The sequence below is a fragment of the Mesoplodon densirostris genome, chromosome 2 (assembly GCF_025265405.1).
Source record: "Mesoplodon densirostris isolate mMesDen1 chromosome 2, mMesDen1 primary haplotype, whole genome shotgun sequence".
NCBI lineage: Eukaryota > Metazoa > Chordata > Mammalia > Artiodactyla > Ziphiidae > Mesoplodon > Mesoplodon densirostris.
This window is the reverse complement of record NC_082662.1, coordinates 69,928,349-69,941,713: the sequence shown is the minus strand read 5'-3', so window position 1 is coordinate 69,941,713 and position 13,365 is coordinate 69,928,349. Positions and strand designations below refer to the sequence as shown.

The 13,365-nt window shown below is 36.2% G+C and overlaps 1 protein-coding gene across 1 annotated transcript; it reads right to left on the bottom strand.

Annotated features, from left to right (window-relative positions):
* Positions 1-598: 598 nt before the first annotated feature.
* DNAJB4 (DnaJ heat shock protein family (Hsp40) member B4) lies at positions 599-11,839 on the bottom strand. The gene is made up of 3 exons (XM_060090007.1): positions 11,369-11,839; positions 3,182-3,750; positions 599-1,802 (listed from the first exon to the last, which is right to left on the bottom strand). Exons 1-3 carry the CDS (start codon positions 11,577-11,579, stop codon positions 1,569-1,571), a joined length of 1,014 nt encoding a protein of 337 aa, XP_059945990.1. The 5' UTR covers positions 11,580-11,839; the 3' UTR covers positions 599-1,568.
* Between the last annotated feature and the right edge of the window lie 1,526 nt (positions 11,840-13,365).

Sequence of the window (13,365 nt, the reverse complement as noted above, 5' to 3'; positions counted from 1 at the left end):
TCACTATAGCTATAAAACAGAAAACAGAATAACTTTTTTGTAGTTGTTGTGGTACACGGGCCTCTCACTGCTGTGGCCTCTCCCGCCGTGGAGCACAGGCTCCGGACGTGCAGGCCCAGCGGCCATGGCTCACGGGCCCAGCCGCTCCACGGCGCGTGGGATCCTCCCGGACCGGGGCACGAAGCCGTGTCCCCTACATCGGCAGGCGGACTTTCAACCACTGCGCCACCAGGGAAGCCCCAGAATAACTTTTTTTTTTTTTTTTTTTTTTTTTTTTGCGGTATGCGGGCCTCTCACTGTCGTGGCCTCCCCCGTTGCGGAGCACAGGCTCCGGACGCGCAGGCTCCGGACGCGCAGGCTCAGCGGCCATGGCTCACGGGCCCAGCCGCTCCGCGGCATATGGGATCCTCCCAGACCGGGGCACGAACCCGTATCCCCTGCATCGGCAGGCGGACTCTCAACCACTTGCGCCACCAGGGAGGCCCCAGAATAACTTTTTAAACGTAAATATATTTAAAAAATTAAAACACCTAAGAATGCAATCTATACATATGAAAAAGTAAAACACTTATATGCATAACAAGTAGTAGCAACATCATTCATAAGCAGCAGTTAGTGTTTATTTTCCCCATATTTTGGTTTAACACCATAGTGGTAGTTTATTCTTTTTAGGGAAATTGCATATGGTACATATAGCATATTATGAGTAAGTTATAGAAGGCTGTGTAATTGGAAAATTAATTCCAAGTAACAATATTTCCTCTAAAAACACATTTATTATCAAACAAATTATTTTTAACTAGTGGACAATAAAATGTACCTATAATTTATTAAGTCCAAGATATATAGTCAACTTGCATAAAATTATGTATGGCATTTTAAAAACAACCTATTTCTAAAATATCAGTAATTCAGGCCAATTGGGATTTCCACAGGAGATAAATTGCCATTAATATCCTTTTTATGAAGAAAAGGTCTGCCTTAAGAACATTACAACTATGTTATTAAGAAATGCTACAGCATACTTTAAAAATCAAAATGGTGAAATATATGTATTAGGATATCCTTTTATGGGTACCAGCCCTATAGCAGCATTTCATATGGTGACTTTAATCTAGTTAACCAGATTTCCAAGTGACTTGGGTTTTTATTTTCTAGAAATACCTATCACATGTATAGTTTCGTTAAGGATTTAAATTTCCATTATAAATGAGAACCTATCATACCGATAATGTAAAGATATAAGAAATAAAGTACTTGGATAACCTAGTACTTTATTAGAAATATATCTACTAACTCCACAGAAACAAGTTTTACATGTAAGCAAAATACTAAAATTTTATGATTTGGGAGAAATGAAATAAAATACAGTGAATGGTTTTCTCTCCTTCTCTAACTGTAAAAATCCCTTTTGCCTTTTTATTTGACCCGTCTCTTTTCATGCAATTTAATGAACCCTCGAAATAATTTACATGTCTTTATACAGAATTCACATCTACATCAGTAAATGGCCAGTCCTTTTATATTTTCAGTGCCTTATCAAAATATGGGTAACAAAGTTTTTCATTCTATGAGGCAGGAAGATGTTTCCTAAGAACTTCTTTGGATGATGAGGATATAGTATCTGGGAAGGACACCTCAAATTCTATTAGAAGGTCACCACGTTGCTCAGGATTTTTTGGAAACGGTAGCCCATATCCGATAATTCTTCGCCTCATTCCAGGTTTCACAATATCATTTATTGTCATAGGTATGGTTCTTCCATCCATCGTTGGCACATTAAATGAGCAGCCACACAATGCCTAAAATGGACCAAATAAAATTAACAAACTTCAACACGTAAAAGTCTAATCAAAAATATTACCAGCTGTAAAGGACGATACCTCTAAGGCAAATTTTTAACCTCCAAAAAGAATATCAATAATTATAAGACTTTTTCCACATTAGAAAGTCCCTTCAGGACACATATAATCAGACATTTTACAAAAGAAGGAAAGGAGAAGGGGAAGGAAAAGAAAAGGAAAAATGGAGGAAAGAATGTCTTTCACATTGCCCTGGAATGAAATGGATTATTTGAGGCTGCTATTACAACATTCAAGATGCAGGGATGGAATGGGAGAAGAGAAGAGGGAGAAATTCAGGACTAGAAAGAATAAGATAGGAGCAACTACAAACTTCTCTGGAGGGAAAATGTTAGGACAAGAAATATACTAATTGTTTTAGTCAATAAATATTTACTGAGTACCTACTATATGCCATATATTCCTGTTAGAGGCTGAGCATGTAGGGACCATGCACACAGACCCTACCTCAAGGAACGCACAAAGAATTCAGAAGCAAACTAGTAATTATAATACAGTATAAAGTTGGCACAGAAGTATGTGCAGAAGTCTTTTGTGAGAGAAAGGGCACCCAACCTACCCCCTTAGCTTCAGGGGGTAAGTTTGGGGTAAGCATTGGACCAGTAGCAGGTGTTGAGGTAGAGTGAGGAACAGCAGTGTTCCACAGAGTACAGCTCAGACAATGACACAGAGGTATACAAGATAATAATACATCAAGCTTAGGGAAATGCATATACATTGAGGGTTAGAAATCAGATTAAAAAAAACCTTTTAAGATAAAGAGTTTAGACATTATGGTAGATGCTATGTGGAGTCATTTAAGAATTTTAAGCAGGGAACTGATATGGCCTTATTTGCAGGATTACAGTCCAATTTGAGAAATAGTGCCTAAAAATAGAACAAATACGAACTAATGTATTAAAGCAGTACCCTCATAAATTATTTCGTCTTTTAATACTTTTTTTGTTTTATAATTATTAACCCAAGTTAACAATTTTGGAAAAATCCTATACATGGACTAAGGTGATGAGATTACAGTGCAGATCTCATAAACCATACCCGTAAAAAACAGAGTAGAGTTAATCCAGACTAGGCCTCATAGTATATAATTCACTTAAAATTGTGATTTAAGTTGTTAGTATAAATAACTAAACTTAGAAAGTATAATCTTATCCATAAATGAGGTATAATAGTGGTACTACCTCAGAAGGTTCTTATGATAATTTTAAAAATAATGTGTAGTAAACATAAAATTACTGTTAGCTATTATTTAGATAAATGCCCTAAGATCACATGCATAATTCTGTTTGGTTTCAGAATCCTATGTCCTACCAACTTACCTCTCGTAAACTAATTCTAGCAGTATAAATTATATTTGATCCATCCCTTTTGAATTTTGGGTGATCTTTATCTTTAATGACAAAAACAATGTCTGCTGGAATACTAGTTGGTGTTTCATCTCCTTCCCTTGGAAAAGTAATTTTGGTACCTTCTTTCCACCCTTTTTTTATCTCGATAGTAAGAATTTTGTCCTCAGTTCTATAACTCCTTCCATCAGGGTTTAACCTTTTTCGAGAAATCTTCATCCGTTTGGTACAACCACTATATATTTCTTCAAGTGATACTCTAAGTTCGTGAATAACTGGAGGATCTTGTTTGAGGCGGGATGGCCCCACAGAATTCCTGTCTCTTGGATATCCATTCATGCTGAATCCAAAGGCGCTAAAAGGATCTCCATCTACTTCCATTTCATCAGAATCTCTACCACCACCCATCCGTCTTCCAAAGAAAATTTCAAAGGGGTTGGAACCTCCGAAAAATGCTGCAAATGTGGCATGAGGATCGCCATGAAAGGTGTACCGGAAGGTACCTCCTTGTCCATCAGTACCTCCTGCTCCTCCTTTCAACCCTAAATGAAGCGATAAGCATGATTAGAAAAATGCTTACAACTCTTGAACGTTAAACTTTCAACAACTGTATTACTAATAAACTTTGGCTAACTTAGGTTGCTATTTATTAATATTGGCCAGAAATGCCATTATAACTGAATACAGAACTGCTACATAACTTCCAATCATTCCAACCTAAGTTAACTTTTTCTTTCAAATTCTTCTTCCAAACCCCATCTTTTTTTTTAAACTTCATTGGTTTATTTATTTATTTATTTATTTTATTTCTATTTATTTTTGGCTGCGTTGGGTCTTTGCTGCTGCAGGCGGGCCCTCTCTAGTTGCAGTGAGTGTGGGCTACTTTTCATTGCCATGGCTTCTCTTGTTGCGGAGCACAGGCTCCAGAGCGCAGGCTCAGTAGTTGTGGTGCACGGGCTTAGTTGCTCTGTGGCATGTGGGACCCTCCCGGACCAGGGCTCGAACCCGTGTCCCCTGCACTGGCTGGCGGATTGTTAACTGCTAAGCCACCAGGGAAGCCCCAAACCCCATCTTTAATGATAATTTATTCCTGAGTCTTTGTTCCACAGGTAAAAAGAAAATAAAAATCGGGAACCTCTTATCTCATAAGCTACTGGTTTGATAACCTAAAGTATATGAATTTTAAGTTTTTAAAAGATTTTTTTTTTTTTTTTGCGGTACGCAGGCCTCTCACTGTTGTGGCCTCTCCCGTTGTGGAGCACAGGCTCCGGACGCACAGGCCCAGCGGCCATGGCTCACGGGCCCAGCCGCTCCGCGGCATGTGGGATCTTCCCGGACCGGAGCACGAACCCGTGTCCCCTGAATCGGCAGGCGGACTCTCAACCACTGCGCCACCAGGGAAGCCCCAAACCCCATCTTTAATGATAATTTATTCCTGAGTCTTCGTTCCACAGGTAAAAAGAAAATAAATAAAAATCGGGAACCTCTTATCTCATAAGCTACTGGTTTGATAACCTAAAGTATATAAATTTAAGTTTTTAAAAGATGTCATTCAAGGGGTGGGGGAGGGAAGAATTGGGAATTCGGGATTAGCAGATGCAAACTAGTATATATAGGATGGATAAACAACAAGGTCCTACTGTATAGCACAGGGAACTGTATTCAATATCCTGTGATAAGCCATAATGGAAAAGAATATAAAAAAGAATATATATATATATAGCTGAATTACTTTGCTGTATAGCAGAAATTAACACAACATTGTAAATCAACTATACTTCAATAAAATAGAAAAATAATGATAAAAAATAAAAGATGTCAATTGAAAGGTCTTCAGTAATCAATGCAAAATACGTAACCTAAATCTTTGAGTACCATTATAATCAGTGAGCACAAATCAATAATATAAAATACCGTATTTATACTAACTATCTGTATTTCAGATCACCTTTCACTGTTTAAGAATTAAATAGAACTCATTTGTGGCAGAAAGGGAAAAAGTTCTAATAACAGAAAACCCTATGAAAAAAAATTTTAGACACTAAAATTGTTATCCTATCCTAGATAACGAAATTCTTTATCTAGGCATACCATGTGATAGCATTAATTTCAACAGCATGTGAAAAGACTGAAATCATAAGCTGTGAACTCTTTTGACATGTAAGGCCTTTGGGCTGGTTATTTCTGTCTATTATGGACAACCTGCTTCAGACCCCAAGATAGTGACCCTTTGATCCTCTTTTTTAAGCTCAACTAAGTAATAAGTAGCTCACAAGAGATTACATATTTGAAGTAGCATTTTCTACTACATAATGAAGGAAGATTCTACTAAAACCCACAGAACAACAGTATAGTGATCTTTTAAGGGATCAATACTGACAAGGATTTATATCATTACAGTATCAGCAAAGTTTCTGAATGAGCCTTATGGGCATTCCTGACCAAGGAAACAAGCAGGAAAAGAATACAAAAATTATGAAACTGTAAAAAAAAATTCAAGAGAATTAAACTAAGAGATTCCAATATATTCAAGCAGTGACCAACTTGAGGGCAAGAAATATATTTTATTCATTTTTGCATTGCTCATGCATACAGGTCTGAAAATGACAGGCGCTCATGTTTATTTATTTATTTAAATTTATTTATTTATTTATTTTTGGCTGTGTTGGGTCTTCGTTTCTGTGCGAGGGCTTTCTCTAGTTGCGGCGAACGGGGGCCACTCTTCATCGGGTGCGCGGGCCTCTCACTATCGCGGCCTCTCTTGTTGTGGAGCACAGGCTCCAGATGCGCAGGCTCAGTAGTTGTGGCTCACGGGCCGGCCCAGTTGCTCCATGGCATGTGGGATCCTCCCAGACCAGGGCTCAAAACCGTGCCCCCCGCATTGGTAGGCAGACTCTCAACCACCGCGCCACCAGGGAAGCCCCGCTCATGTTTATTGAATAAAGGGAATGAACTAATTCTTAAAGTCTCTGAAAAGAAACTTTAAAATGTCTTTTGAGTGCCAAGATATTTCAGAAAAGGCAGAAGCAAAAACAATATAAAGTATAATCACACATACACATATATGAGAAATTTAATAATAAAAAATTCTACTGAAGTCACTCAGCATGATTTCACAGAGTTTTACGTGTCTTATTCTATTTGGCAACTTCCACTAAAAGGTATACATGTACTCTACTTCATCCAACAGTGTCAGCTGATTTTTAAATTTTTACCTTCATCCGTGAATAGAAATCTGGAGACACAAAAAGAAATCTAACGATTTGAAAATTGTCAGTATATGTATTGAATGATATATCCAAATAGCACTCAGGGATATGCCTTGTAGAATCAGAATGACAAGTACAAGCAGGACAAGAACTTTTAACACACAGCTCATCCAAAACTTCTTTTTATAAATTTTAGTGGTATATTTATAACTCCAAATGTTAAAAAAAGCTAGTGGCAGATTTTTTTAAATGATATATATATATATCATATAACTCAAGGTCATTACCAATGTGATTAAACCAATGCTAAATTATTTCAATCACTTCATCTTTCATCCCACAAATAGAGTATAATAATTTAAGAGTTAGTAAAGTAAATTGAGTGAATTAGCCTGCTCAATCTAACCCTCTACAAGACAAAACCTAAATGTTTTGGACCTGTAATGGATTCATGAAAAGAAAGAATAACATTTTAAGTTATTACACCATGGGTTTGGCTTTTCTCTAAAAGCCCTTCCTTCCTCTGCCAAAAATGGTAACTCAATCAGGATTACAGAGTCCCTGAGAAGATTCACACACAGTCTGAAGTGACGTTTATCAAAGCTAACAGCCAACAATGCAGCTTTGACACTAAACAGTCGACTACGTATCCTCTATGACTGAGAAAAATCCTACCAAAATTCGCACCAATACAACATGAATTATTATGCAAGTATCACTTGCATTGTCCGGCACTTGAATTGTAACAAGCCTGTCATCAACTACACAGTCAACTCTTTACTACATACATTCTGACTGCTCATGGAAAATTTTAATATTCAGCTAGATTCCCTCTGCTATCCAAATTTTTTTCTAGACACCATCATCACTCGTGTGAGCAAGAAATGCACCCCAGAGTCAACATTTACCTATGCTGTACCGACAGCTATTATTTAAAAAAACAGCCAATCAACCAATTTGCAATCCAGAAACAATTATGTGTCTGGGATACTATCCATAACAATGATATCCATTAGTTAGTTGATTAAAAGTTTATCAAAAGAAGCAGCATTGGAGAATAATTAGGATTTCAAAAAAAAAATTATAGGACTTTAAAAACTTTCTTTAAGGAGATCTAATATGTAAAAACCCAGATTTATAAAAATACTTACAGAGTTAACTAGCATAATGAAATTCTTTAGACAGCTTTGATTCATAAAAATATAATTTACTCATTTTTAAAAATATATAGTAAATAAAAAGATTCAGTTGATTAACTATATAAAGAATAGAAGCTGCAAGCTAGTATAAAGATTAATATACTAAACACAAATTTGATCATATAAATACTACCTTTCAGTATTTAAGTTATTGAGTAAAACATAAACAATAAAAAAAGAAGGCATAAGGAAAAAGAAATGTTAGAAAACGAGACTACTATGAAAATCTGTTATTGAAAATCTTTTTTTTTTTTTTTAAGTCTTTTAATATAAACTTCTGTTGACATCATGGAACAATTCAGAACTAAACCTAAAACTTTAGGGGAGAGACTGGATCAAAATCCAATTTTCAATTTCTGTAGTTCTATGTTTTTTGTTTCAAATGATTCAACTATGGAGAAACGTCTCCATATGGAAAAATAGTTTTATTTATTACATACAATGAAATTAACCCATTGTAGATATACAGTAGTTTTAGTGAAGTTGTAGAATTGTGCAACCATCACTACAATCCAGTTATAAAACATTTCCATCAACCCAAAGAGTTCTTTCATTTCTATTCGTAGTTAACCCCTGCTCCCACCTCTAGCCCTAGGCAACCACTGATCTGCTATCTTTCTCTATAAATCTTCCTTATCCATGCATTTCATACAAATGGAGTAACAGAATATGTAGTCATTTACATCTGACTTTTTAAGCATAGTTCATGAGGTTATTCCATTTAGTAACATGTTTCATTAAATCAGTCCTTTTAATTGCTAAGTAGTATTTGTGTGTGTGTGTATATATACATATACAACACACTTTATCCATTCACTAAAAGATGATACTTTCGGATTTTTTCCTTTGGAGCCATCACAAATGGTGCTGCTGTGAACACTCACGTACATGTCTTTCTATGGACCTACATTTTCATTTCTCTTTTACAGATTCCTAGGAGTGGAAATGCTGGGTCATACAATAATTTCAAAACATCTCTATTTTTATCCAACCTTTAAAAAACCCAGAATTTAAAATTGTAGATATTAGAGGGGCTTCCCTGGTGGCTCACTGGTTAGGAGTCCGCCTGCCAACGCAGGGGACACGGGTTCAATCCCTGGTCCGGGAATATCCCACATGCCGTGGAGCAACTAAGCCCGTGCGCCACAAATACTGAGCCTGTGCTCTGGAGCCCACGAGCCACAACCACTGAGCCCATGCGCCACAACTACTGAAGCCCGCACGCCTAGAGCTCGTGCTCCGCAACAAGAGAAGCCACCGCAGTGAGAAGCCTGAGCACTGCAACAAAGAGTAGCCCCTCCTCGCCGTAACTAGAGAAAGCCCGTGAGCAGCAACAAAGACCCAACACAACCAAATCAATCAATCAATCAATCAATAAAATAAAAAAAAACCACAACCAAGTAGATATAAAAAAATTAAAAAAAATAAAATTGTGGATATTAGAGATTTTCAAAACACAAATATACTGTGGGATCACTGGTTCTGTTAGGTCCTAAATATATAAATTAGCATGTTCAACTCATACAATTCTCAGTTCACGGTTCCTTATTTCCACAGTCTCAGGCCTTGCAAAAGAAAGCAATAATTGGGGGAAAAAAGTATATCAGGTAAATTAGTAATGGCCCCACAGTCCTAAAATTACTGTTATGTTACTTCTAGAGAAACACAAAGGGCTGTGGAACCAGGCCTGCAGGCACAAACAGATCAATGACAGGAAAAGACACAAAAATATTTTCCCACATTTTAACAGTATACGTAATGAGGTATTTTAAATAAAGGATAACTAAATATAATACTTTTCTGTAAAGGAAGATAATTTCTAAAACATAATCGAATAACTTTCATTTAACTGTATTATAAAGTAACATAACTAGAGAATGATATTTCTGAATAATATATTTCAATGCTTTAAAAAACTTATTCTTCCCTTACTATTACCTCTATTGCTTATATCAATTACCTGAGTCAAGAACAAGAAAAAGATTTGGGGTACACAGATGATCCTGTTTTAGTTTTTTTTTTAATTCACTCACTGATGATGCTCAGTAAAAATCAAACTGGAGAAATATCACCCAAGAAAAACACTATTAAGAGGTAATATTAAGCCAAGAAAAATGTATCATTTGGTGACTTGAAAATTCTGCAAATATCCTTAGTAAACACTGAATCTTATGGTTTAGTTATAGACAGATTTGAGCTATTTGTGAGATGGTGATTAAATCAGTGGATATTTGCTTTTTCATGGGAATTTATTGTGTTACTCCATGTTTGTAGATTTCTTTACAAAATTACAAAATAACTTCTTCAGAAAGAGTAGTATATGGTTAGTAGTATCTCAGAATCCTGCTTAGGTTTTGAGAAGAACCAAATCATAGTATTTTGAGTAGTATGGCCATAAGGAACCAATAGGATAACTGCCCACTATTTGCTTTTTTCAGTAATTACTTTGTAAGAACCTGACACTGCAGGTCCTCATCACACCAAAACTGGCAGCAGAAACTGCAATTGGGGGCAACTCAGATCAAAAACAAACAACAACAACAAAAAACCCTCTGCACAATCACCCTGCTTATCTAAATTTAACTCAAAATAAGCAGTCACTACTTCACTATACTTTAGGATATATTTCTAATTAGGAAAATTTAACATTAAATGCAATTAAGGAAGCAAAAAAACCCGAAAAAAGTTTTCATAACTACAATGATTTTAAAAAGAACATCTGGGGAGAAAAATTAGTAATAAAACCACTTAGTCCTGATATAAAACGCTGAAAATCCCAGAACCTGTAGAAATTAAAGTGTTTTGTTAAATTAGCAATTTAAAATAGTCTTACTTTATAGCTACATTTATATGGAGATGATGGACAAACACTTTAAAATCCAGAATAATAAAAGGATAATCTTCAATTATTCCCATTTACTGTATTCAACTAGTTTCTGATCTCACAATCCAAGAAACAAAAGTGTGGCAGGGAGAGGAAAGGGAAGTTATCATGCCTTCCTCTATACCTAGATAGTAAAATTTTAAAAGAAATAATGTTACCTTAAAGTAAATCAATAATTGTTCTAACTAGGTGGCCATTTTAGGTCAAAAAATTGTATTTCTGAGATCTCATTTTCTTGGCACACAATTACTGTTTACAATTAAGCTAAAAACTTGTTCTGGTATTTTATGACATCAGGAAAATTCTTTCCTCTCCAGGCAGAATGCCAAAAACAACTACAGCTAAATGCCTGGGCCTTCGGCTTCTCAGAGAGACAATTCTGTCCTGTTTAATTTAAACTAGCTTTGCCATAAGAAAGGCAAAAAACTTCTTTTGTTTTCGTGAATAAAATATAAACTACCCAGAATTTGAACTGCCAATCTTAAGATTTTAAATGACTAAAGAATCTTTATTGGTTCTGACAGAAAATTCATTAGAAAATAAAACAGGTTGCATAAGACTTTTGACACAATTTCTTAATGAGTATGGGAATTTAAGGTTTCTTTTCAAATATAATGTTAACATTATAAATCTCATGGTAGAATATACATATTACAAAATGTCAAGATCCAAAAAAAGCAAACAAATACATTTCATTCATAGCTATGTAACATTCATTCATATGATCAGAGATGAAATCTTGTTTTCATCCATTATTTGCCTTTCTACTTTTGAAATGTCAGAGAATTTAATTTAATAACCAGAAGGCTGAGAGAGAAAAAAGAGAGACAGAGCTGGAGAAACAGAAAGATGTACACTGAATACTTACCTTCCTCCCCAAACTGATCATATATTTCTCTCTTTTTAGGATCACTCAATACTTCATAAGCTTCTGCGACCTCTTTAAATTTTTCCTCTGCCTGAGGAGATTTGTTCTTGTCCGGATGAAATCTGAGGGCTTGTTTTCGGTAAGCTTTTTTAATATCTTCATCTGAAGCTCCTTTTTCAATTCCCAAAATGCAATAATAGTCTTTCCCCATTTCGAATGCCTTGAAATGAACTTAGATTCCCTTTGTGAAAGAAAACAGCGTCCCCAGTCTTAGCAATACAATGATTCTAAGAAAAATAAACCAAGCTGGGTATTTTAAAAGTTAAAGCAAATCAGCAATTCAGCTTCGCTGTCTTAAGGCAGCAAGCAGACAGTGTCTCTGTATTTAATTCCTTCCCCAACAGCTCACTTACAGATAAATATACACTACACAGGAGACGGCCTCCTTCTAGATCCTCCCATTTTCACTACGTGTCTCTGTACTTTCTAGAACAGCAAATGCTACAGGACGTCACTTCCCCAGCTGCCTCTAGTCAAAGTATTGAGCTAGGTTTTCTCCTCCTCCACGATTAACTATTCATTTTCCTTCTGGCTCTACCATTTTTATGTCCTTTTTAAGAGGCCAAGTGGATTAAGAAACCTATATTTCAGCACAGAATGTCCTAACTACACATTTATTTACTCCATTCTAGGTAAAAAAGCAACAATAAAATCATTATAGCCATTAAGTATCTTACCATTAAAATAAGTTAAAGTTATTATACAAATAAAAATACTTATTTTAGGTATATTAATTTCAACTTTAAGTTATTCAAATGTAAGATATACAATACTAAAATATGGTTTGTTTAAATTAAAATTGTCAAATAATTTGTGTCATTTTCAAAATTCCTAGGGTCTATCAATCAGAAATGCCAGGAATTTGGCATTGTAAAATTCTACATATCATAAATAGCAAAAGCAAGGTTTTAAAGTCAGTAAAGGACTTAAATATGACTTTAGCTGATGATTTTAACTTTTTTTTTGTAGTATACAAGAGTTAATAGTTCAGGCAAACTAATAACTTCTGAAAGCTTCATATCTGATTTTAGTTACTTCAACTAAAACAGAATGAGATCTGCCCTCCCCACTCCTAGGGTCACTATTTTAAGAATTTTTGTTCTGCTTCAGGAAAGATAGGAGAAAGTATCAGGTTACAGACGGTAAAAACTCATGTTTCTTTTAAGACTTCAACTGGATCAGCTTAAAATCTGGATATGCTATTTATGAGGCATAATATGAGAGATATTTTTTCTTTTAAAAACACATTTTCCCGGGCTTCCCTGGTGGCCCTGTGGTTGAGAGTCCACCTGCCGATGCAGGGAACACGGGTTCGTGCCCCGGCCCGGGAGGATCCCACATGCTGCGGAGCAGCTGGGCCCGTGAGCCATGGCCGCTGAGCCTGCGCGTCCGGAGCCTGTGCTCCGCAACGGGAGAGGCTACAACAGTGAGAGGCCCGCGTACCGCAAAAAAAAAAAAAAAAAAAAAAAAACCCTGAAAGTATATAACTAGTCATTCAACTGATACCATCTTCACCTTCTACTTTGGCTTTATTCACAGACAATAAAAAAGTAAGTTTTATTTCTTCAATTCACAAATCATTTCTCACTTTACAATAAAATTAGTACAGAGAAAGACAGTAAGCCTTCTAGAGTCTCAGAAGAAATTACTATTAAAATTTAGATCATCGGGGCTTCCCTGGTGGCGCAGTGGTTGAGAGTTCGCCTGCCGATGCAGGGGACACGGGTTCGTGCCCCGGTCCGGGAGGATCCCACATGCCGCGGAGCGGCTGGCCCCATGAGCCATGGACGTTGAGCCTGCGCGTCTGGAGCCTGTGCTCCGCAACGGGAGAGTCCACAACAGTGAGAGGCCCACGTATAGCAAAAAAAAAAAAAAAAAAAAAAAAAAATTTAGATCATCACTGCAATACTTGAATACAAATGATTTCTAATAGTTTA